At 40.0% G+C, this 24,446-nt stretch overlaps 2 protein-coding genes across 3 annotated transcripts; one reads left to right on the forward strand and one right to left on the reverse strand.

The window, feature by feature from the left end:
- Positions 1-2,731: 2,731 nt before the first annotated feature.
- On the forward strand, positions 2,732-4,171 carry LOC121238553 (GATA transcription factor 4-like). The gene is made up of 2 exons (XM_041135469.1): positions 2,732-3,259; positions 3,516-4,171. Exons 1-2 carry the CDS (start codon positions 3,023-3,025, stop codon positions 4,056-4,058), a joined length of 780 nt encoding a protein of 259 aa, XP_040991403.1. The 5' UTR covers positions 2,732-3,022; the 3' UTR covers positions 4,059-4,171.
- Positions 4,172-5,001: 830 nt separating this feature from the next.
- On the reverse strand, positions 5,002-23,593 carry LOC121238551. Of its 2 annotated transcripts, none has more exons than XM_041135468.1 (9): positions 23,258-23,593; positions 22,584-22,650; positions 22,375-22,458; positions 21,992-22,056; positions 21,190-21,273; positions 6,932-6,981; positions 6,757-6,821; positions 6,603-6,661; positions 5,002-5,435 (listed from the first exon to the last, which is right to left on the reverse strand). In XM_041135468.1, the coding sequence occupies exons 1-9, from the start codon at positions 23,510-23,512 to the stop codon at positions 5,346-5,348; spliced, it is 819 nt and encodes a 272-aa protein (XP_040991402.1). In that variant the 5' UTR covers positions 23,513-23,593; the 3' UTR covers positions 5,002-5,345. The 2 variants fall into 2 exon arrangements, with proteins under 2 accessions (XP_040991402.1, XP_040991401.1); XM_041135467.1 differs by having other exon boundaries at positions 6,932-6,984; positions 23,258-23,592.
- Between the last annotated feature and the right edge of the window lie 853 nt (positions 23,594-24,446).

Below are 24,446 nucleotides of genomic sequence, written 5' to 3' on the forward strand. Positions count from 1 at the left end.
ATCATTTTCCTATTATAAAATTCAGACATACTAATCAAATAATCAATGCAACATTACTGGTTTGATGGACATGAATTCGAAAGAACATTTTAATTTTTTACTTTAAGTTTTTTTTTTTTTTTTCTTTTCAACAATATTTATTTGCTGCGTAAATAACATTACATGTATGTACATTAAATTTTAGGGTGTCTCAAGTAGTATGATTCGTATTTAACCCTTTAGAAACACATACAATTTGAATTGGAACTTAAGGTATTATATCCTCCCTCTTGATCCTTTGAAATAAAAATAAAGTGTTGCCGGCATATTATAATCAATGGATTTTTATATGATAATTTAAAGATCAGGTGCTTATATATATTGGGGTTCTTAGCTTATATGTATATTCTAGGTATCGTGTTTGTAATCACGATTTTCTTCCGCCGCAAGTGAATGTAATCAATAAAATTAGAGTTTCGTCCTATTCTTAAAAAAAAAAAGATGTGCTTAGATATATCATCCTTTATATAATAAATACTATTTGGTTATGGCATTTGCCACTGGCCATAGTAACTTTCCTATTAGGGTATATTTGTAAAGTGATGATAGTTATAAGTTTTAAATAGATAAGTTTTGCACATATTTATTAAAAAAAAAAAATCTACTAATAAAGAATATATATTTTCATATTTTTTATTGTGCGACCTTATTTTATTTTATTTTTTTACAAAAAGATTGCATGAACTTTTCTACAAATCATTACTCATTTGTTTATACCAAACATATTGAATAAAACTTAGGCCTTGTTTGTCTTTAAGATAAGATAATTTGAGATAAAAATTAAAAGTTGAATAAAATATTGTTGAAATATATTTTTTTAATATCATTTTTATTTTAAAATTTAAAAAAGTTAAATTATTTATTATATTTTATATAAAAATTTTAAAAAAAATTATAATGATTAGATAAAATTAAATAAGAAAATTTTGAAAAAAATGAACGATGCCTTAATTGCAACATCGGGAATTTCAGATGAATTTTTGTATCTGAAGAAAATTGAAATACTAAAATTTATCCTGATTATTAATCTGTTAACGAAGGGTGGGTAAAGGTGGTGTATGCCGTATGGCTGACGTGGTAAGAAATCCAGGCTGGCTGTAAAATTGTGTTGGATAATAGTACTACTTTTTATAACTTTTGTTTTTTTCTTTCAAAAAGGAAGAGAACACGTCAGATCAGACTATCAATCAAATCAATGTAAATCAGAACGGCACCGTACGGTCCGGCGGTACTTAAAATGAGTACAAAAAGTTCTCGACGGTCCCACAACGTACGCCACCGTCGACACAACCCTACCCTCTGCTTCTGCTCACAACACGTGCCTCTCTTTATTTATTATTACTATTATTATTATTATTATTATTAACAAATCGTCCTTTTGGCCTTTTCCTTGTTTTTGTTTTAAATAAATTTCTATAGGGCCAAAGTTGCCAGCTGGAACTCGTTGTCGGTGCTTCTGTCAGCTCGGCTGGATGTATATATATCGGACTCATAAAAGTCTCAACCAAACGTAACGGTCCACTCTTTCAATCTATTCTCACGTTAACCTTAGTATGGTAAATTTATTACATCATTTTTTTTAATTAATAAATTTAAAAATATGATGTAATATTAATATTGTTCCTTTTTTTTTTAAAGGAGACAAATGTCAAAATTAAGACCTCTTTGCTCTTGCAGTTAAGATGAAAAGAGATAAAATTAAATTTAAATTAAAAGTTGAATAAAATATTATTAGAATATATTTTTTTAATATTATTATTATTTTAAAATTTAAAAAAATTGAATTATTTATTTTATTTTATGTAAAAATTTAATAAAATTATAATGATTAGATAAGAAAAGTTGTGAAAATAAACAAAACCTAAGAAGCCACGCGAAAAATATAATTGAAGCTAGCTAGCTATATATATGGGGTGGTTGGGGGCTAATGTTGGGTAAGTTCATGCAAGGGTTTGTTTGTAGGGGTTGTCTAATTTGAATGATGTCTCTCGCTCTATTTATAGGGTTTTCATGAGGCTAGAGGAGGAGGTAAATTGGATTAAATTCGAATAGGAAAATGTTGAGCGAATATGCATGCTGCATGGTAGGTGTAAAATGAAGTTAATGGTTGAAAGATAGAGAAGAGAGACTGCACTGACATGTTTGATTAATTTATCCTGTGAAAAACAAAAGGGGTAGGAAATTTTCTGATCACAAGCTCCAAAGTACGTACTGTTCATAGCATGGCCAATGTAAAATGAAACCCATGAGTGTATTAAAGGTAGAGAGAAGAGTGCACAAAGATGGTGAGAAGCATGTTTGATTAACCTTACTTGTGGAATGAAAGGGGTGGGGAAAGTTCTAACAAAACTCCAAAGTATTGATATTATATAGTATATGGTTAAAATTCTGAAATGCAGTTGAATTAGATAGGAAAAAATCAAAGAAGAATTAAAAGGAGACTTTGTAGGAATACATTTGAGAAATATATATATTTATATGATAATGTGGAAGGATATGGTGGGTGCAAAAAACAGGCAAAAATGGGAGAAAAGAATAGAGAAAAAAAGCATATGCATATGCATGTGTAGGTGTGTGGCCATTTGTCCATGATTGCATGAAAGCATCCATGCACTTGGCCCTTCCCATCTTACCCCCCATTAAAATAATGCCCCCCACACACCTATCCGTTTGCACTGATATAGCAGACAGAGATGGCAATTTAGAAATCCCTCTAGAGATCTCTTATCTATCTCTCTGCAGTGCAGAGTGCAGTGGAGCTGAGTGCATCGTCGCTCCCTGCACGTTCATCTGCCCCCTCCCCTTCACTTCCCTTATCATATACTCTATATCTTCAACCCCCCCTCTCTCTCTCTCTCTCTCTGAGTCTCTCTCTCTTCTCAGACCCAGAGAACTGAGGTAGAGCCAGAGCCACAGCCAGAGAGACCCAACCATATAGAATTTCACCATATTTTCTGTTTCTTTTGTGATCTGTTTGGAAATAATGGACATGTATGGAGTGTCATCGAGTGCAGCAGACTGCAGCTTCCCCGTAGACGACCTTCTGGACTTCTCCAACGACGAGATTTTCTCCTCCTCCGACTCGCTCCACCTCCACCACCCTCATTACCTTCCTCACTCTCTTGAAAACCAGCCCAATAACCACCGCCTCTCGCAACCCACCAACAACGACCACCCCGCCCACTTCTCCGCCGACTTCACCAACGACCTCTGCATCCCTGTAAGCACCCACACCTCTCTCCCCCGCAATGTTTTTCAAGTTTTTTGTTTATTTGAAAGGTTATTGTTTTTGTGTAAGGAGAAAGTGCTTCTATTATTGAATTTAGAACGCAAGCTTCTGTTGTAGTCTGTCTCCAAAAGCTGGGAAATTATGTGCTTTTTGATTGTTAACCAACCAGGACGTGTGCTTTCTTTGATATCTCATTTCGCTATTATTTCAGTAAATTTGAATGTTTTCGGTTCCGATTGTGGCGCAGAGCGACGATGCGGCCGAGCTCGAGTGGCTTTCGCAGTTCGTAGACGACTCGTTCACCGATTTCTCGGCCAACGAACTTGCCGGAAACGTCTTCTTCCCATCCGACGCGTCGTTATCCGGCAGCAGAGCAGCCCGCGCCAAACGCTCCAAAGCACCGACCAATTCCACCACCAACTGGACCTCCTCCCCGGAGCCTGATTCTCCAGCTGCAGGAGGAATGAGACCGAAAATGAAGAACGCAAGAGCCGGGGGAGAGGGAGAAGTACGAAGGTGCTCGCACTGCGCGTCGGAGAAGACTCCGCAGTGGAGGACGGGCCCACTGGGGCCAAAGACCCTGTGTAACGCGTGCGGGGTTCGATACAAGTCGGGTCGTCTGGTACCGGAATACCGACCGGCTGCGAGCCCGACGTTCGTGCTGACTCAGCACTCAAACTCTCACCGCAAAGTAATGGAACTCCGGCGGCAGAAGGAGCTAATGAGGCTGCAGCAGCAGCAACTACAACAACAGCGTCACCACCACCATCGTGACTTTGAGGTCTGCTGACGTGTCGTATCGCAAAAAAAAAAAAACCCTGTGATAATGTGAATCGAATGCTCGTCTGCGGATTATGCTATCAAAACTCACTAAGTTTAATTCTAATTTTTTTCTTAAGAGAACAAAATGGAGTCTTTACGTTGTTTTTTCCTTTTTCGTTTCTAACGCTCTGCTCCGAGAACTCTGAGAGAAAGAGAGTGTGAAGTTTGTGTGATAAGAGAGGAGTTTCCACGTGATACACTGGCAGACTAGGCTGGCTGGCCCAATATTCTTTCTTTCTCCTCTCTCTCTCTCTCTCTCTGAATTTAATCTCTTGCGTAAAAAATGGAGAGAGGTAGGTGATGGTGGGACCCATCCAGTGGATTGTGTTGAGATGGTGGTGGTGGGCCTACTTTATGAGTCTTGAGAGCAGAGCCTTTTTCAATGGTCAGCCGAAGGAGTGGGATCTAAGGGCCCAAAGTGTCCAAGGACCAACTCTGGAGAAACCCAGTCCAGGTTAAGGGAGCAAGAGCGAATCCCTTACCAGAGAGCCACAGAGAGAGAGAATTTGAGTTTGGGTTTAAGGAAGATATCGACCGGTACTAGAGACTACAGAATGCCACACAGATTTTACCTTCCAAATTGTTTTTTAATTACTATGTAGCACTTTAGTTTCAACTACCAGACAGCCACAAATCATAGAAATGCATAAATAGAAAGGTACGTGGTGGTTTGGACTCATCTGGTTCCCAATGTGGTACGAACCATAAAGTAATAGCAACCCGGGAAGGTAAGCAAACCGTTTCCCCAATTCAAGGCTCCTGCCTCCTGGATCGAAAATGCCTTACCTTTTTTGGGAAGCTCTGTATTGTGTTGCACAACCCCAATTTATGCTCTGTATTCATCACAACCCCAACCTTTAAATATTGGACCTGGTGATGATATATTGAATAAACGACTATAAAAGCAAAGGTAGGAAACAATCAATAAGAATACTTATATCAAAAACATTGATTGAATTTTGGAGCTCTGTTGTTGGCCGTTGTGATATGCCTGCAGCAGAACTGTGTACAACTCTTTTATAATGTAATCCGAATGTGGGGCACGCATCTCCTCTTCAAAAAACCGTATGTGGGGGACTCGAGATTGTAAACAAAAATACCTTCCCTTTCGCAAAACACAAAATGAAAGAAAAAAATAACGTTCCAAGGATTGAATTTATTTCTGACTGAATATATCTCCCCTCTCTCTCAGGTTACATAAAGGTTATTCCATCTGTAAAATGCATGCAACAAGAGAATGGCAGCTGTAGAATTCTCAAACCGAGATTCCATAATCACTTATTTTTGAGACCTGCTTCGTCAAAGCTTTCCTCTCTCGCTTTGCCTCGGATGCAAGATTAGAAACCTGCCAACCAAACAGTCCAACATAAGCACGCAGAGAATAGTTAGAAGGAAGCAATTATAACTTCTAGCTCTTTTACTTTTAAGTATATGTAGAAGTTTTGGAGTTATAATTAGTTTTTTTAAGATCATGGGATAGATAGGAAGTGTTTCTGTATAGGTAAAATGTATCCCACATAATGATTCATTGGAGAATTTAGTTTTAACTAGGATGTCTTACTTCATAATATTTGTTAGGAAATTTTAATGGAACACCCCGTGATTTGACCTATTTTGATCTAGCACCTTGTGCCTTTTTTTAAAGCAAGAAACTGCATGTGCTATGCGTTTATTAGAAATAGAGAAATGATATTTGCAGTCATTGAGTGCTCAAGTGCTGCGCACTCCTTTTCGAAAAAAGTGAGTAGATAACCCACATGAAAAAATTACTTTTTTAATAATGGACCCAACTCTTTTTCAAAAGGAGTGTACTGCACTTGCATAACCTATGACTGTATCTATCACTAATCAAGTTTTTTTAAAAATATTTTTTTAGAAAATAATAAATATATTATTATAATTAAAATTTATTTTTATTTCTATTTATTAAAAAAAATTAACAGCCACTTATGGTGCCACTAGGCCAGGTTCTGGCCACCATGGGTGATGGCAGCCACCAGCCACCATGAGTGGCTTAGTTTTTTAATTAAAAACTAAAAATCAGTTTTTAATTATAAAAATATATTTATTGTTTTCTAAAAAAACATTATTTTTTAAAAAATAACTCGCCATGTGGCACTCTATGATTGGTCTATGTGGTTTCAGTTAACAGTGATGGATGGAGGCTTCTATTTCTAATAAGAGGAATGCTATGCATCAGCCACTATTCACTCTCACACTCCACACTTACAACTTTTTTATAGGGTGTAGTCTGTGTAGAGATGTTTTTTTATAGAGTGTAAAGAGTGTTTTTCATAAGGATGTGGGGTAATAAATAGTTGCTGATAAAAAGAATTTTTCTTCTTCTAATAAACATAGCACAGGGGGTTATTGTTAAAAAAAAAACGCATAAGCTGCTAGATCAAAATAGGCCAAAGTAAGGATGTGTCCCACCAAAGTTTCCTATTTGTAGGAACGATGAAAGGATCCTTTTTTGGGAAATAATGGTGAAAGGATTCAATGAAAAACTTACCTGTGACCGGAACAAAGATGCTTCTCTTCTAGGAAGTTCTCCAAGAATATCTTTTAATCCTAACAAAGACAATGTGGAGACAACATAAGCAGGCTGTTTCATCCACAGTTTCAACGTGCTAAATCTAAACAATTTACAGATCATATTTGCATACCTCCAGCTTGTCTTTCAATCTTATGAGCCGAGCGGATCACACTCTGAATCTGCTTTCCTGCTTGTCTGTAATGGAATAGGAAAAGTTTCAACAGGACATAGCAATGAAACTTATGCGATGAAAAATGGGGTAAACTACATAAACTGCTATCCATTGAATCATTATAACTGCAAACCTGAGTTTTGTTATTCCACGTTTCAGTACCTCTTCTCCATCTACCGCCATCTTCTGCAAACAGTGATCATACACCATGAATTGCATCATTTGTAATTGCTTGGATTAGTTATATTCAACGAGCAGTCAATAGAGCAAAATGCAAACAAATAACTCCAGATTTACTGTGAAGTGGGTGAGGTATCTCATTTTTTGGGAAGATAATATGGTATCAAAATTCATCAGAATAGAGAGGACAGCCTGCTATGGTTGCAAACAAATAACTCCAGATTTACTGTGAAATCTTTTTATAAGGCATTAATCTGTCAGGGCGTTAAAGACTATCCCTGGAAATGTATTTGGAGGGCAAAGGTGCCTAGCAAGGTTGTTTTTTTTCTGTTGGTTGGTGTCTCTAGGGAAAATATTAACAACGGATAATTTGAGGAAGAAAGGTTTATTTGTAGTTGATTGGTGTTTTATGTGTAAGAAGGATGGTGAATCCGTTAACAATCTTTTTCTTCACTGTGAGGTTTTGACAATATTGTGGAATGATATTTAGCAAGAGTAAGCATTGCTTGGGTGATGCCTATGCATGTGGTGGTTTTTTGGCTTGATGGCAAGGTTCAGTCGGATGTAGAGGCAGTGCAGCAGTGTGGAGGATGATTCCCTTATGTTTGTTTTGGTGCTTATGGCTAGAAATGGGAGGTGTTTTGAAGATTGTGAACGTTCTATGGGCGAGTTTAGCGATTTTTTCTTTAGCACTTTTTAAGTTTTTAGGTGAAGAATCTTGTAAGGGATGGTCATATTTGTAATGTTTTATTTTAGTACTGTTTTGCTTTAGCTTGTATTTAGGTGTACTCATTTGTATACATCCTGTATACTTGGGCTATGCCTATTTCACTTGGAATAAAGTCTCTTATTAACTAAAGAAAAAAGAAGAGCAAAATGCAATTCAGAAAAAAAAAAAAAAAAAATACCAATCGGGCATAGTGAACCATTGGAGTTTTGTACCTATTAATCTTTTTTTGATAAGTGACCTATTAATCTTACCTTGTTATGTCAAGAGAGTACCCAACATCTATCTACTTTTTGGTTGGTTGCAACTGATGAATTCCAGCGAATATGCCTTGTTAGATGAGAATTTCCAGCTAACATATATATTTTTTTTTTTATAAGTAATCAAAGAGATTGTATTCATAGAACTAGGCAAGGCCTAAGTACACATGAAGTATACATGAAAAAACGTCTAGCTAGAGGTTACAATAGAAAGGAGAAGATCATGGACACTAGATCCATTACAAACTATAGCCCCGCCCATAGGAACAATGACTTAAAAAAAGAAAGCTTTAAGCTCGGACAAAGTTCTCTCATGATCATCAAAACATCTAGCATTTCTCTCACTCCAAATACACCAACACAAGCATATTGGTACCAATCTCCAAATTGCCGCTACCTGAGAATCACCATGAAGGCCTCTCCAACTTGCTAGAAAGTCCACCAATCTACAAGGCATAACCCAAGACAATCCAACTCTTAAGAAGACATCATCCCATATAGCATTGACCACCTCGCAGTGAAGAAGCAGGTGATCAACTGACTCCCCATGCTTTTTACTAATACAACACCAATCTAAGACAACAACCCGACGTTTCCTCAAATTATCTGTAGTGAGAATCTTGTCCAAAGAAGCTGTCTAGACAAAGAAAGATGCTTTTGAAGAAGCTTTCGTCTTCCATATGCTCTTCCACGGGAACATCGACAAACCGGGATTTGTGAGCTTATGGTAAAAAGAACTGACAGAGAAAGTACCTTTCTTAGAAAGATTCCAAAGAATCTTGTCTTCGTTGGAATACTTACAGAATATAAAGCCGCAAAGAACTCCGTAAAAGACTCCAATTCCCAATCATGAGCTGCCCTAATGAAATCCACATTCCATTGAGGGGCGCCATTTGAAAATACCACAATGTCAGCAATCGAAGCCTCCTTTACTCTAGCAAGAGCAAATTGGCAGGGAAGGTATCTCGTAAACAGTGGTTGCCACACCATATATCAAGCCAAAAAGGGACACGCGAACCATCGCCTACCACAAAATGTTCATGACCCCGGAAGGTTCGCCAACGGCTTTTAATGTTTTTCCACAAACCCACTCCATGAGAACCTCGCACCTTATTCGAGCACCAGCCACCCCAAGCTTCCCCAAATTGAGAATTTATGACGGACTTCCAAAGTGCCTCCCTTTCATTTTGATACCTCCACAACCACTTGCCCAAAAGAGCTTAATTGAATTTCATCAACTGGCGAAACCCCAACCCTCCCTCCGAAATTGGGGTACAAATTGTAGGCCAATTAACCAGGTGGAATTTGAACTCTTCCCCCAAGCCACTCCATAAGAAATCCCTGTGTATCTTCTCTATGCGATTAGCCACCTTTACAGGAAGCGGGAACAAATACAAAAAATAAGTGGGTAAGTTAGAAATGGTGCTTTTAATCAAAGTCAACCTACCACCTTTCGACAAGTATAGCCTCTTCTAAGCAGCCAATCTGCACTCCACCCTTTCGACTACATCGTTCCAAATCCTTTCAGATTTAAAAGAAGCACCCAAAGGTAAACCAAGATACTTCAAAGGAAGTGAAGATATCTTACATCCCAAGGTGAAAGCTAGAATCTCCACATCAGGGGCAGCCTCTACTGGCACTATTTCCCACTTTGCAAGGTTAATGCTCAAACCTGACACAACAGCAGAGCAAAGGAGAAGCGCCCTCAAGTCTTGGACTTGTCCAAGGTGTGCACCACAAAAGATGAGTGTGTCATCAGCAAATAATAAATGAGAAATGTGGAGATTGCCATTCCCCACCGAGAAACCATGGAGCAACCCACCCTCCACCAGACCCTCAATCATCTTGCTAAGCGCTTCCATGACAAAAAGGAAGAGAATGGGAGAAAGCAGATCTCCCTGTCTCAGGCCACGAGAGGAGTTGAAGAAACCCACCGGCGAGCCATTAACCAAAACAGAGAAACGAGCTGAAGAGATACAAAATTCTACCCATTTCTATCATTTCTCCCCAAAATCGCTTCTTTCAAGGATGTAAAGGAGGAACTTCCAGTTTACATGGTCATATGCTTTCTCCATGTCTAACTTGCATGGCAGCCCAGGTTCTCTAGACTTCAATCGACCATCCAAGACTTCAATTGCAATAAGAACCGAGTCAAGAATTTGTCTACCTTTGACAAACGCATTTTGCGGTTTCAAAATAAGTCTTTCCACCACCAAGCTTAGTCTATTTGCTAACACTTTGGATATAATCTTATACATCCCATTCACATGACAAATGGGGTGAAAGTCTCTCACATCCGTAGACCCCACCTTTTTAGGAATAAGGGCTAAAAAGGTGGCATTGAGACTCTTCTCAAATCTAGCATTAGAATGAAAATCAAGAAAAACTTGCATAATGTCCTCCTTGACCACCTCCCAACAGACTTAAAAGAAACCCAAAGTAAAGCCATCCGGACCGGAAGCCTTATCACTTGCCATACCTCTGATAACACTACCCACTTCCTCTTTTGTAAAAGGCCTTTCTAGCCACCTTGCGCATTGCTGGTCTAAAGTGGAAAAAGACAAACCATCCACTCTCGGTCTCCAATTATGCTCTTCAGATAATAGTTGTTGATAGTAATGTTCAATATGGTTCTTGATAACCATCTGATCCGAAGAAGCTACCCCATCTACTATCAGTGTATCAATAGCATTGTTCCTCCCGTGAGAGTTAGCCATCCTATGGAAGAATTTCGTGCATTTATCTCATTCCTTAATCCAGAGTACCCTTGATTTCTGTCTCCAAGAAATCTCCTCCATCAAAGTAACCCTTTCAAGATCAGCAACTACCTGGCTTTTACGAATTTTCTCAGGTTCAGAGAGGATTCTGGCCTCCTCCTCACCTTCCAAACCTTGTAATTCCTCAATAAAAGAGCGCTTCTGCTAAAACACATTACCGAAAACTTGCTCATTCCACTGCTTCAGGTCCTGTTTCAGCACTTTCAACTTTTTCGCCATAATAAAGCTTGGAGAGCCTTGAAAACTATAGGAAGTCCACCATTGTTTGACCATGTCTACAAAACCGTCAGTTTTAAGCCACATATGTTCAAATTTGAAATATCTTCTACCCCCTAGGATGCCTCCACAATCTAAAATGACGGGGAAGTGATTGGAACATAAACGGGGTAATCTTCTTTGAGCTACATCCGGGAAATGAGACTCCCAATCGGAGGTAAGCAGAAATCTATCGATCCTCGACCAAGAAGGAACATCACGGTTATTGGACCAGGTAAATGTGCCTCCTGATAGTGGAATATCCATGAGCTCCTGTTCTGAAATGAAATCAGAAAAATCTCTCATAGCAGGAGTGATGTGGGGAGTTCCCGACCTTTCGCTTGGAAAGCGCGAAGTGTTAAAGTCCCCTCCGATGCAACTTGGTAGATCCTACCAACTAATGACCCCCGCTAGTTCTTCCCACAAAAAACTTCTCTCAGAATTAACATTTGGGCCGTAAACACCAGCAAAGGCCCATTTGAAGCCGTCTTCAAGAGTAACAAAGGAGCATGCAACCGAGAAATCACCCACACACTCATCCACCCTTTCCACCACCCTTGTATCAAACATAATGAGAACTCCCCAGAAGCTCCTCTTGAAGGTAGATAAGACCACCCAACATGTTGCCCTCTCCATAAGCTTCGAACTACTTGTCTTGTGATAGCTTCCAACTTAGTCTCTTGTAAGCAAATGATATCCCCTTTCCATTGGCAAAGTAAATTTCTGACTTGGAGCCGCTTATTAGGATCATGCAGCCCCCTCATGTTCCATGATATTATTTTTGACTTCATGGAACAACCGTTTTACCCCTCCCCTTACTAAGCTCCTGAGTAGAGCTCTTCTCACCTCCATCCTCTTTCATAGCCCAATCAAGCCTTCTGAGCTCTCTGTCCCTTTTTTTTGCCAAAGCCACAAATTGATCGGACTTGGATTGGGCGTTCACAACCTCTACAGCTGTAAGAAGGGCCATAAATTCAGCTTCAAAACCCCCATAAGAGATTCCTACCATATGCTTAATATCCATTGCTCTCTGTATAACCCAGTCAGACACATTGGGATGAAAAGAGAAGATTGGAGTTGGTTCAACCTCCCCCTCCCTGTTATCAAAAAACAAAACCAAGGTGCCAGCATCTTCTACCATCTTCAATCCCGAAGAAATTGCCAATTCCAGTAGAGTCCTCCACCAAAAAATCAGGCGAAGGGACAGAGGGTACCGGCGACATTACCTGAGCCACCACAATGGGTGGAGGCCCATCCAAGGGCTCCCCGAGTTCCAACAAACTTTGCACAGGGCCAAAGACAACCTCGGGAGTTGCGGTCACTTGGGATAACAACTTTGTGGTTGCCGTCACCCCCACAAAGTCCACAGAGGGTACCGGCGACGACATCTGTGCCACCACAAAGGGTGGTGGGCCATCCAAGCACTCCTCGAGTTCTGTCAAAGTTTGCGCAAGGCCTAAGGCAACCTCGGGTGAAAGCTTTTCTTGAAAAATCGAAACTGGGGTTACCGTCACTTGAGTCGCCGGCGTCAGGGAAGCCGAGAGATTCTACTTCAAAGCAGATTCTGGCGAAGGAACAGCTCTACACAGATTCAGCGAGGTATCTGCCTCCTCCTCCGACACCAACACCGTCGCCCCAGAACTCTCCGACAGACCCACCACCACCTCCGACAGGATCGCCTCCCTCGCCGTCGACCCCTGTCCCACCGCCGACTGAGGAACATGGGGAGGCAGGCGTGCTTCTCTGTAAGGAGCCCTGCGTCTGCAAGCACCAGGCGAGCCCTGGGCCTGAGAGCAGGGCTGACCCGCTACGATGGGCCGAAGGGCCACTGGGCAACTGACCTGCTCATGAGGCACATTAGCAGGCCTCTGGGTCACAGGACTGCAGGCCCGAGAAAAAGACCCAGCAGAGAGCTTATGGGCTATTGAAGAGAAGGCCTACGCATGTGGCCCAACAGAAGCCACTCCTTTTCCCTTAGGCCCAGAAACATGAGACGGCCCATTTGAGGGGCCTTCTCCTTGGCCTGTTACAAGAAGCATCTCCCTCTGCAAAGCCTCCTCAACACTGCGTTTTATCATTTCCATATTAAGAATTAAACCCCCCCACTTGCATCTCCATCTCAGCCAAGGCATGCTGTAGAGTTGCCAAACTTGGCCCCGACAAGTACCTGCCCACACACACCTCCTCACAGTGCCGCGCCTTCTCCAGACTTGACCCCTCTGCAGGTTTTGGAGCTCGAGACAAGGCCTCTTTGTACGAAGAGAGAGCATGATATCCCTACAATGGAGGAGGAGGCAACCATGGAAAAGCCCCTCTGTTTTTTCTTCCCAGAACAGAGGAGGTTGTAGAAACCTCCTTCAGCAACTCTCCAAAGTTCCTCCAACCAGTCCCTTCCCTCCCTTCAAGAATCATAGAAAACCACACCGTTTCTCTTGGCCAAACTCCGATAGAGAGAAAAATCTCCCAAAGGAGTTACGTTGCCTCTGCAATACCAACACCTGCGAGCCATTTCTACGTGATCTGATGAACACAGAGGAGCCCTCAAAAACTACCCCTTCCTCCACCATGGCAGCCAACCTTCCCAAAGAGTCTTGTTCAATACCAATGTGATTCACAGCGCGACAATTGCTCTCAATGATTCTCCACCATCCTGCGTTCAAACATTTATGTGTTGAAAATCCACAAACCAAGAATATGTAGTCCCCTCTCCAACAACACCACCCCCCCCCCCCCCCCAACCGGGGGGGAATTATTACTTTGTTAATTTTGTTGAATATGTGTTCCGTTAGCTCCCATATGGTATTCCAGATTCTTCTTTGCAACACAAAAGCTGCCTGCTCCCTTCTATTCAGTTTTTTTAAGGTCTACATGAACAACAAATTATATCAACCAAAGAAAAATAAAGAGGAAATGCCCAAATTGGCTAGTTCTAATGACTATTCTTCATCTTTGGCTTGAAATGGCTACTACAATTTTAAAGAATACTTATTTGTGTTTCCAAGAAACAAAATTGCATGTTATTGATAGAAGAAGCATTCGTAGTTTTGTCCTTTTGTAGGCTGGTCTTATTTGGCTTCTATGGCAGCTTCAGGCGGCATTCTTTTAATGTGGGATAAAAGAGTAGTGGAGACGGTTGAGGAATGTATTGGGAATTTTTCGGTCGCTAGTTTATTTAAAAATGTTGAAGATAGGTGGGAGTGGGCTTTTGTAGGCACCTAGAGCCAAACATGGATAGAGATAGGAGAAGACTTTGGGAGGAATTGGCGGGTTTATATTATTTATGGGATGTGTCATGGTGTATGGGTGGGGATTTCAATATTACTCGTTTTCTCATTGAGCGATCAGGGAGTTATCGCAACTCCTTGGCCATGGAGGAGTTCTTTGAGTTCATATTTGATTGGACCTCATGGATCTTCCCTTTGTCAGTGGCGAGTTCACATGATCAAATAGCCAGGGTTGGTCCAGATTGGATAGGTTCCTTGTCTCTCCTTCGTGGGAGGCCCACTTTTCGGAACTGTGTCAAAAGCGGTTGCCCCGAGTTTGCTCAGATCATTTTCCTATTTTGTTAGAATGTGGCGGTGTTCATGGGGGAAGCCGGTATTTCAAGTTTGAAAATATGTGGTTAGCAAGTTATCAGTTCACAGGCACTCCCAGTTTTATTCTTGCAGGTAAGCTTAAGGTTTTGAACCAAGATTTAAAAAAGTGGAACTTGGAAGTTTTTGGCAGAGTTGATGACCAGAAGACTACCCTTATGGAGGAGCTTTAAGAGTTAGAGGGGAGGGAATTGTTGGGAGACACCTCAGAAGAGGTATTATTGAGAAAGAGTTCGGTTGTGACGGAACTGGAGAGGGTGTTGTTGATGAAGGAGACTTCGTGGCGACAAAAATCTAGGGCCCTCTGGCTAAAAAAGGGTGATAAATGTACGAAATTCTTCCATAAAGTGGCTAATTCACATAGGCGTAGCAATTCTATTGAGACACTTCATTCATGTACTCAAGTGCTCTCTTTCCCCTCTGAATTAGAAAACCATATTGTGCATTATTACAAGAGCCTCCTCGCGGAACCAGCCTGCTGGAGGCCGAAGCTTGATGATTTGTTGTTTGAGTCTATTGATCCGCAAAGTGTGAGTTGGTTGGAAAGACCTTTTGACGAGGACAAGATTTATAAGGTCATTCGCGATACGGCTAAGGACAAAGCGCCGGGTCCAGATGGCTTTTCGATGGGGTTCTTTCAAGCTTGTTGGGATATTGTGAAATGTGATGTTATGTAGGTTTTCCTTTAATTCCACTCTTTCAAGAAGTTTGAGAAATGCCTCAATGTGACGTACATTGCTCTCATACCGAAAAAACATGGGGCTATGGTAGTTGAGGATTTCCGTCCCATAAGCCTTGTGAGTGGAGTGTATAAGATCATTTCAAAGGTTCTTGCTAACCGGCTAAACCCTGTATTAGAACAAATGATTTCTAAGCCTCAAAATGCATTTGTTTGGGGAAGACAAATCATTGGCTCGATTCTTATTACCAATGAGTGCTTGGATCATAGGTTGTGAGAGGGAGTTCCAGGTAAACTTGACATGGAAAAAACATATGATCATGTGAATTGAGAATTTCTTTTATACTTGCTCGAGAGGTGTGGCTTTGGTGATAGGTGGATTTCATGGATTCAACATTGTGTCTCTACCGCTCACTTCTCGATGTTAGTTTTTTTTATAAGTAATAATATTTTATATATATATATCAATAGGAGCAACCAAGTACACTGGACGTATACAAGAAAAACACCTAGCTCATACAAGAAAGCCCATAATGACCCAAAAGCCCATGAAAACCTACCCAAAATACACCAAGCCCGAATTGGAAAACTATCGATACACCTCCCCGACCCAATCCCCTACATCCCACTACGAGAATGTCTTCACAAAGCCCTCCCTTTAACTTTCCCTAGACTTAAGCTAGCTCTCTTAGTATCGTAGTTGATTGCCCAAGAAAGATTCTTTAACTCTCTGCTTTTCTTAAACTTAGATTTGGTTTCAAGCATGTGGCTCGCCTCGATTGCAGTAAGTAGTGATTTAAATTGGTCTTCATATTCTCCCTGCTCTCCATATGAAAGTCCCAGGGTTTGTAGAAACCCATTATCTTTATTTAGAATACAATCCGTTGTTGAACCCACTATATCGTTAATCGGAGGAAGAGAAACCAGGAGAATGACATTATCCCCAACCACAGTACCCGACTGCACTCCCGACTCTAAACCTTCCCCCACACGAGGCACCAATGACAAATCGATAATTTCCTTCTCGCCAAATGGCTGCTCGACAAGTATATGGTTGTTTTCCCCTCCATCTGTTACCATTATAGGTTCCTCCCCTCCATCAACATTTTGTGTATATGCTCCACCCCTCGACGATCCTTGTCGTGCCACTTTGTCTGACCCTACTGCTTCCTCAAGAGGGGAAGTACTACCTTTTGTTACCCCGTTTGCATCTTCTAAAAGAGGCTCGACTGTTTCTTCCAAAATATTCGAGACCTTGGAGGGACCCCCCATCTTTAACTACAAATGAACCCTGGACAGAAAGACCAACTATATTTGTAACTGGTGCATGAGACCCTACAGCTCCCTCAGAAGGCATAGTGACACTGGCATGAACAAAGAGGCTAGCGTCCAACGACCTTATCGTTGACACATCCTTTGCCTACACACTTTCCAGCACACTTGTACCCACAACTAGGTCGAACCCCTTATCCACCTTAATCATTAGATCTCTTACATAATCCATAACTCCCTTCAATTGAGATTTGACATCCCACAAGACCCCTTCCAACTCTCCCAAAGTCACTTGAGGTCTTTAGTCTCCTACAAGTGCCTTGCCCTTACTTTCTACCGTTGAGTTGGTCTCGGCCTGACTACCCGCCAGTGACTTCAACATTGCTGCGTACGAAGCACATTTGATTGAGGAAGGTCTTCCCACTGTTTTCCCATCAACAAACTCTCAACTTCGAGAAGTGGCTTTGGATTCGGTGACTCTTAGAATGGACTGCAGAAAACCTTTCCATCCAATGCCATTTGCGCCCTCCGGAATTACCAACAAACATTTCCTCCTTCCATTACGGAATTCTGAGAGCTACAAAAAACTGCCCCTTGCATTAACATGATGTTGAATGCTAAAAACGCCATTACCCATCCTTAGCTCTCTGAAGAAACCTTCATAGCAGTTAAGGTCTAAGCAATCCTCAATCCCCTTAGCCACCCACGAAGCTGTCGTCCACCCTAGAAACATGAACTTAGTTATCCTTTTGCTACGTTCAGATATACAAAAAGATATCTCCTCCCTCTTTTGTAAAAACGAAAGTTCTTTATTCCACTTTCAACCACCTCTCACCTTCCAACTAGGACAAAACCGCATCATGCTTCGTCGTCATTGTCAAATCCCACTGCAAATTTGTTCCTAATGCTCCTTACTGCTCCCACTTCATCCTAAGGTAAAACACAGATCTGTTGGAGGCCTTGAGTTCACGGATTTTCTTGCAAAAAGTCCTTGAGATAACAGAGTACTTCCAGTCTCCGGAGGATGACGTCGGATGCCCACAATGCGGTCGCCGGATTCCGTCGAAATAGTCTGTAGCGGTGGCTAATGGAAAGGCTCAGATCGCAGATTGCCGGAGGAGGAAATGGAAGAGCAGCAGAAAAAATACCAGTCACCTAAGAAAGACTGACGTCGGAGGCCCCACGACAGAGACACCTGGGTCTGTCGATCAGTTATGTGATGGATTCAAAGTGCACAACGACCGACGCCGACAAAAAAAAAAAAAAAAAGTGTTCGTCTGCGAGGAACTGACACCGACGGCCCTCAGTGAGGACGCCGAAGCCCGTCGGCCTCGTCTGTGACTGCGGTGTCCCTCTCCGATCGATGGTGGGTGGGGGTAGCGGCGGGATAGGAAGGTTAGGGTTTCTCTCGAATCACTGTTCACACACAAGTTAGGCTTCGTACGGAGAGAAAACTAATCTACACGGGCTATTACAAAATTTCTCTTGGATCTAATGGCACCCTTGCTAGTTTTTTTAACAGTTCTCGTGGAATGAGCCAAGGGGACCCATTGTCTTCTCTTCTTTTTGTTATTGTTATGGAGGCACTTGGCCGAATGGTGAAGTCTGCTATGGGAGGAGGTTTTTTCTCTAGATTTTCAATGGGCAATGGTGCTAATGGCTCTATCATAATCTCACATCTCTTATTTGCAGATGATACTCTCTTTTTTTGTGAAGTGGATCCTAGCCAAATTCAAACTTTACAGGCACTTTTGTTATGTTTTGAAGCCATGTAGGGGCTTAAGCCTTGGTAAGTCCGAGATAGTTGTGGTGGGCGTGGTGGCCAATATAAATAGCCTGGCGAGCCTTCTGGATTGTAAAGTGTCTTCTTTGCCTATGAAATATTTGGGCATCCCGTTGGGAGTGACTTTTAAGGCTAGAGCTATTTAGGATGGGGTTGTGGAAAAAATAGAGAAAATGTTGGCTGGTTGGAAACGGTTATATTTATCAAAAGGGGGTTGACTCACTTTAATTAAGAGCGCGTTAACTAACCTCCCCACTAATTTTTTATCTCTATTTCCTTTGCTTGCAGGGGTGGTGAATAGGATTGAAAAATTATTCCGGGCTTTTTTTTTTTTTTTTTGGGGGGGGGGGGGAATGGGGGAGGAAACAAAAGGCCATCTTGTTAAGTGGAAGAAAGTTTGCTCTCCAAATTTCAAATGGTGGCTTGGGAGTGTGCAACTTGAGGACTTTCAATAAAGTTTTGTTGGGGAAATGGTTATGGAGGTACCACTTGGAGGGGGATTCGATGTGGAAGGAAATTATTGACTCTAGACACAGAAGTGCTTGGGGGGCTGGTGCTCCAACGAAGTGAGGGGGTATAGCATGGGCTTATGGAAATTTATTAGGAGGGGATGGCAGAGTTTCGAAAATCATATCCGTTTTGTGGGTGGAGGGCACCAGAATCAGGTTTTGGCTTGATGTTTGGTGTGGAGATTGCGTTCTTGATAGGGCCTTTCCAGCTCTCTATTGCATCGCAACCAATAGGGATGCTTTTGTGGCGGATCTGCGGGTATTTTCTCATAGTTCTCACCAGTGGAATGTCCTATTTAATAGGGATATTCATAATTGGGAATTGCACATCGTTTCAGAATTTTTCAGGTTGATATACTCCACGGGAAATACTACAGCACAGGGGGATAGGATGCAGTGGAGGTCCAATGGTAGCAAGAAGTGTACAGTCAGGGAGTATCACAAAATATTGGCATCACAAGGTAATGGTCCCTTCCCTTGGAAGAATTTTTAGAGGTCTCGTGTGCCTTCTAAAGTAGCTGTCTTCGTATGGACTGTTGCTTTTGGGAAGATTTTAACCACGGACAACTTGAAGAAGATGGGGCTCATTGTGATGGATTGGTGCTACTTGTGTAAAAAGCAAGGAGAATCGGTGAATCACTTATTATTGCATTGTAAGATGACAAAGGTGCTGTGGGATGAGATCTTTAGAAGAGTTGATGTCGCTTGGGTAATGCCATTGAGGGTGATTGATTTACTGGCTTATTGGAAGGAGATTCAAGAATGTCCTCAAGTGGCGGCAGTGTGGAAGATGATTCCGTTGTGCATTATGTGGTGTTGGACGGAAAGAAATGAGCAGTGCTTTGAAGATAGGGAGCACACAATGGCGGAGCTTCAGAATTTTTTTGTACACATATTACTGCTTTGGTTTTCGGCCATTGTCCTTAATGGGGACAAGGCACATGACTTCCTATCTTTAATCTATCGTTCCTATAATGTATTTAGGGTCCTTTGTATACCTCCTATGTACACAAGTTATGCCTATTCCATTCGTATCAATAAAAAAATGTACCTTTTACTTATAAAAAAAATACTTATTGGTGTTTAAATCATTCACATGCTTCTCCTCCAAATGATTCACCCAATCTCTGCTAGGGGAACATTCTCTGCAAAACTCCTCCCCTTCCATAGTTGTTTAAGATAATAGCCATTATGGAGCCATGATAAGTCTATTTAGTCTACTCATAAATTCCTAAAATATAGAATAAAGGAGCACCCTACAAAGTTTTTTGGAGACGGATTGTCTTGATTTAAGTTTGTTTTTGGACTAGATCAGCTTAATTTAAACAAAGTCATTACCAACCTCTACTTAAATAATCAAATATGAAACTTCACATGCGTTCATATTCTTGAAGATAGGTTTCTTGATTATTTTTTTGTTTTTCGAGGCTCTACTAGTGAACACGCCTAGCATTGACTAGACTGGATAACAATGTCTTAAACCAATGATGCTTCTATTTGGCAGACATAGCTTCACTGCCATCCATTGCTTTTTTTTTTATAGGTAAAATAAAATTCTATTGAATCAATTGAATAGACGTAGCCCAACTACACGGGATGTGTGCGAGAGGAAATTCTTAAGGTCTTCAGTAATCCTTATTATGCCTTAAAGCTTTGCTCATTTCTTTCTCTCGACATGCACTACATCAAACAAACCGACATCAAAGTCTTAAGGTCATTTTTTTCCTATCTATGCAGATGATGCTTATGAAAAATCCTCCAAACTCGTTGTGATGTGGCTTTGAACCTTTGAGCCTCTGTTTGCTCTCTATCTCTAGTCTGTGTTGGGTGCTTTGGGCCTCAGTAGATACTTATTAAAATGTTGAAGGTTTAAGATGCTCAATGCTTATATGGATGCAATTTGCCAAGCATTCAATCCCGATATCTGGTCAAACTTTAGAATGGGCCAAGCCCATCGTACTTTTGGGATTTCCATGCTATAACTAAAAGGATGTAATAAAGTTTGTGTCTACAAAACTCTATATAGTTGGAGAGCAGGGGTTTCTCTTGTAAATATGTTCAAATGTTATGCTTAGCATAGGGCAGTTGTGTGAAGTTGTTTGATACTCCCAGCAACATCCTTTTACAAAAGCATGGTCCTTCTTTCTCGGCATAATTTATCTCATCAATGCAGTTACAAAATGCACACACCAGGCTAGTCTTGTCTTTAAAGGGAGGCAGAAAGAGTATGACCTAAAAAGTAGCAGATGCATGACACAACACAAAATATTCAATTCTTATCAATTCATCATCATCAAACATTTTTAATATTACATTTCTCATATCAATAAGGAGTGACAAGAAACAAAACGGTTACCTCCAATGTTTCACTTTCAGCTTTCAGACTATCAATTGATTTCTGCAAATCCTTTACTCGAGTATCAGCTCTGGAAAGTATGGCCTGCACCCAAAAATGAAGGCAGAGGTAAATCTCCAAACAGCATACACAATAGGTTAAATTTTAGGGCAATAACTTAGGGCTCTCGATAACAAATGCCAAGGATTGATGGGAATACAGTTGTAGCAAGTGAGTTCTTCTTGCCTTCTACTGGAGAGGGGGTAGCCAATCTTGGAAACTTGGAATATTGATTTGAGAGCTTAAAAGAAAATGAAAGTTTGGGGTTCATTTTTTTTTTTTTTTATAAGTTTGGGGTTCATTTTTTTAAGAGACGTTGAGATTCCCACGTGAGATTTCATCTCCCTGAGACGTATTTTGGGTAAATTTACCAGAAAAGTTGCTTTCTTTTTTTTTGCACTATGGATAATTTGATCAAGAGGAATATGACTTTTGTGAAAAAGTATTATGTATCTAAACTAGTAAAGAATCAATTGACCATTTATTGACATATTGCTCGCCAAACATTGGACAAATCGACGGTAGACAGCAAGCAGTAATACAGGTTATATAAAAAGTTATGCCACGTGAGTTGAGTCATGACCATAAAATATAATAGCGTTGTGAATGCTGAAGCCACTGTATGAAAAATTCATTTTCATGGTAAACACCCTTATTACATATTTTATATTTACACATGAATTGGAAATAAGCATTCACTTTAGCAAAATTTGTGATCCCAACTGGACTACTGAGATGTGCTGGTAGCCACAGCTGTGCTTACCTCTTGACTCAGAAAAAGGCGCATAGCCTTATAGCGTGCTCCATAGTACAAAGAATGCCATGGCCCTGCAGGAAATTGGCCAATAACCATCAGATCACATTCAGTACAATGTTTAAACCCTTCAGAATGGATCTAACTCTAATGTGTGCGGCAGCATATTTAGCATTGGAATTTGGGTGCAATAAAAAACTTTCTTCTTGAATGTTCTTGAGCAAACTGAAGTTGAAATAATTGTGGGAAAACTCAGAAATTTCATGTCCATCTACAGGAGCGAAATCTGAAATATCTGACAGATTAATTGTTTTAGCTACTGAAATATGGTCGACATCTAATATAAAAAAAAAAAAAAAGAATAAAATGGTCTATAGAACTTTGAACCGTACTTTGCAGTACCATTAAACCTAAGCCAGCGCCAGCGGCAACCCCACTCGTAATAACAGGATGTGAAGCTGCAATGACGACACCCTCTGCATAAACAGAGCGAAAGTAGACAGAGCGAAAGTAGACGCCATCAAATACTAAAAACATAATATAATGAGAGAGTCATGGTTGTATGGAAGAATCACCACAAAAGACTGAAATCAATACGAACCTTTAATCTTTCCAAAAAACACTTCCTCGTAAGAAGCATACTCAGACTTCAGATCTTGCAAAGAATCCTACACCCAGATTTTCAGCTGCTATCACATCTACATCTTTATAATACATGAAAACGTGAACTATTACTAATTTGCTATGTAATCTCTTGTTTTCGCCTAATACTTTGTTTGCTTGCGGATAGTACCAGGATCTTCTTCTTTTTTTCATTTTTTTGGTTATATTTTATCTGAACTCAAAATAATTGGAAAATAAATTAATCCAGAACACATAATACTTTTTTGATAATTGATAAACACATTTTCTATGATTAGAAATTAGAATTGACGAACACGTGAAACTAATCCATAATTTTGTTCTTTTTATTTCCTCGTTTATCTCGAAATTTAGGAAACTTAGGAAATTTAGGAATTAGATTGTTACAAATTTCTCGAACATATATACTTCTGTCCCACGATATCATCAGCAGCAATTAGACTTACGTTTTTGGCAAGAGGTGGAAATCTAGACAAACTTTTTGATAAGTAACATGTTTCAGTGTTCCGTGGTCCAACTTAGCCCGAATCGAAAAAACCCCAACTTTGCTATTATTATTTTTTTCTCTTTCCTTTTATTTTCTCCCCAGCCAAGCAAAGGAAAAAGAGGAGATGATGAGTTGAGGAAATTTACGATGGTCTGGTGTAAATGGGCGGTGGAAGTGGACCGTATTTCGGAGAGGCGGGACTTAGAGGCTTCCACAGCGGAATCGATGGCCTCTTCGACGGCCTTCTGGTATAGCTGGGCTTGTTGGACTGCGTGTTCGACCCACGGCATCGTTTCACCTAGGTTTTTCGTGATGGTGCTGCCTATAGAGTAGTCGCTGGATGGTGGAGTTGGCATGGCTTCCGATGATTCCGCGACCGTCGCCATTGTTTTGGAGTTCATCGATCTTCAGTATCACTCTCTCTCTGAATCTGGGCTCGAAAGACCCCAAGGATCTGTCGTTGTTAGGGGCCAAATAGTAGCTACCACTTGAATATCGTATTTCATATCGGTCAAAGGATTGTAACTAAATATTTCGATATCAATACTATTTCATACATCATTTTAGAATAATTGAAATATGAATAATTTATATATATAAATTATATTTTAAAATAATAATATATATAAATAAATTATATATAAATATATATATATAAATTATAAATAACTTAATCTGAATTGAAGGTCAAAAAATAAATTTATAATGTGAAAAAATTAAAAAAAAATGAAGACCGAAATATCGACCAATAGACAGGCCGGTATGGGATGAAATATTGACTGATACGGCCAGTATTTAGATCGGTATAAAATATATATAATACCTGTACCGACCCAATGACCAGTACGACAAATATCGACCGTACCGACCAATACGGTACGGTATTAATAACAGTGCCTACTACCCGACTCGCCCTTTTTTATTTGTATTTTTTCACAAATTTATTAGAGGACTATTAGTCAAAGTTAAAGGATAATTTTTATGAATATAAAAAAAATTAATTTGTGACTATTCTATTCACATAAATTTTTATATTGGAATAGTTATTTTTTTATTATATAATAATAAAATAATATAAGATGAATTTAACTTTAATTATTTACATCAAATCTCCACATTAGATTATACATTTATTCATTATATAGTAATGAATAACTAATAATTTCAAAAATATCTAATTTTTTTAATTATTAATTTAATTTATTTTATTATATTTTACTATTCTACCTATTATATATTAATTAATAATCATATTCTTATTAAATTAATATATCACTAATTCAAATTAATATACCAATTATGATAAAATATGTGTAGAAAGAAAATGAGAGAGAA

The sequence above is a fragment of the Juglans microcarpa x Juglans regia genome, chromosome 7D, assembly GCF_004785595.1.
Source record: "Juglans microcarpa x Juglans regia isolate MS1-56 chromosome 7D, Jm3101_v1.0, whole genome shotgun sequence".
NCBI lineage: Eukaryota > Viridiplantae > Streptophyta > Magnoliopsida > Fagales > Juglandaceae > Juglans > Juglans microcarpa x Juglans regia.

Excerpts from the sequence above, each read along its gene's own strand:
- LOC121238551 (XM_041135467.1), bottom strand. The coding sequence starts at position 23,512 with ATGAACTCCAAAACAATGGCGACGGTCGCGGAATCATCGGAAGCCATG. Across the intron at positions 21,274-21,991 it reads GCCTTTTTCTGAGTCAAGAG|GCCATACTTTCCAGAGCTGA; the intron begins GTAAGCACAGCT and ends TTTTGGGTGCAG. Across the intron at positions 6,662-6,756 it reads GATTGAAAGACAAGCTGGAG|GATTAAAAGATATTCTTGGA; the intron begins GTATGCAAATAT and ends TGTCTTTGTTAG.
- LOC121238553 (XM_041135469.1), top strand. The coding sequence starts at position 3,023 with ATGGACATGTATGGAGTGTCATCGAGTGCAGCAGACTGCAGCTTCCCC. Across the intron at positions 3,260-3,515 it reads CCAACGACCTCTGCATCCCT|AGCGACGATGCGGCCGAGCT; the intron begins GTAAGCACCCAC and ends ATTGTGGCGCAG.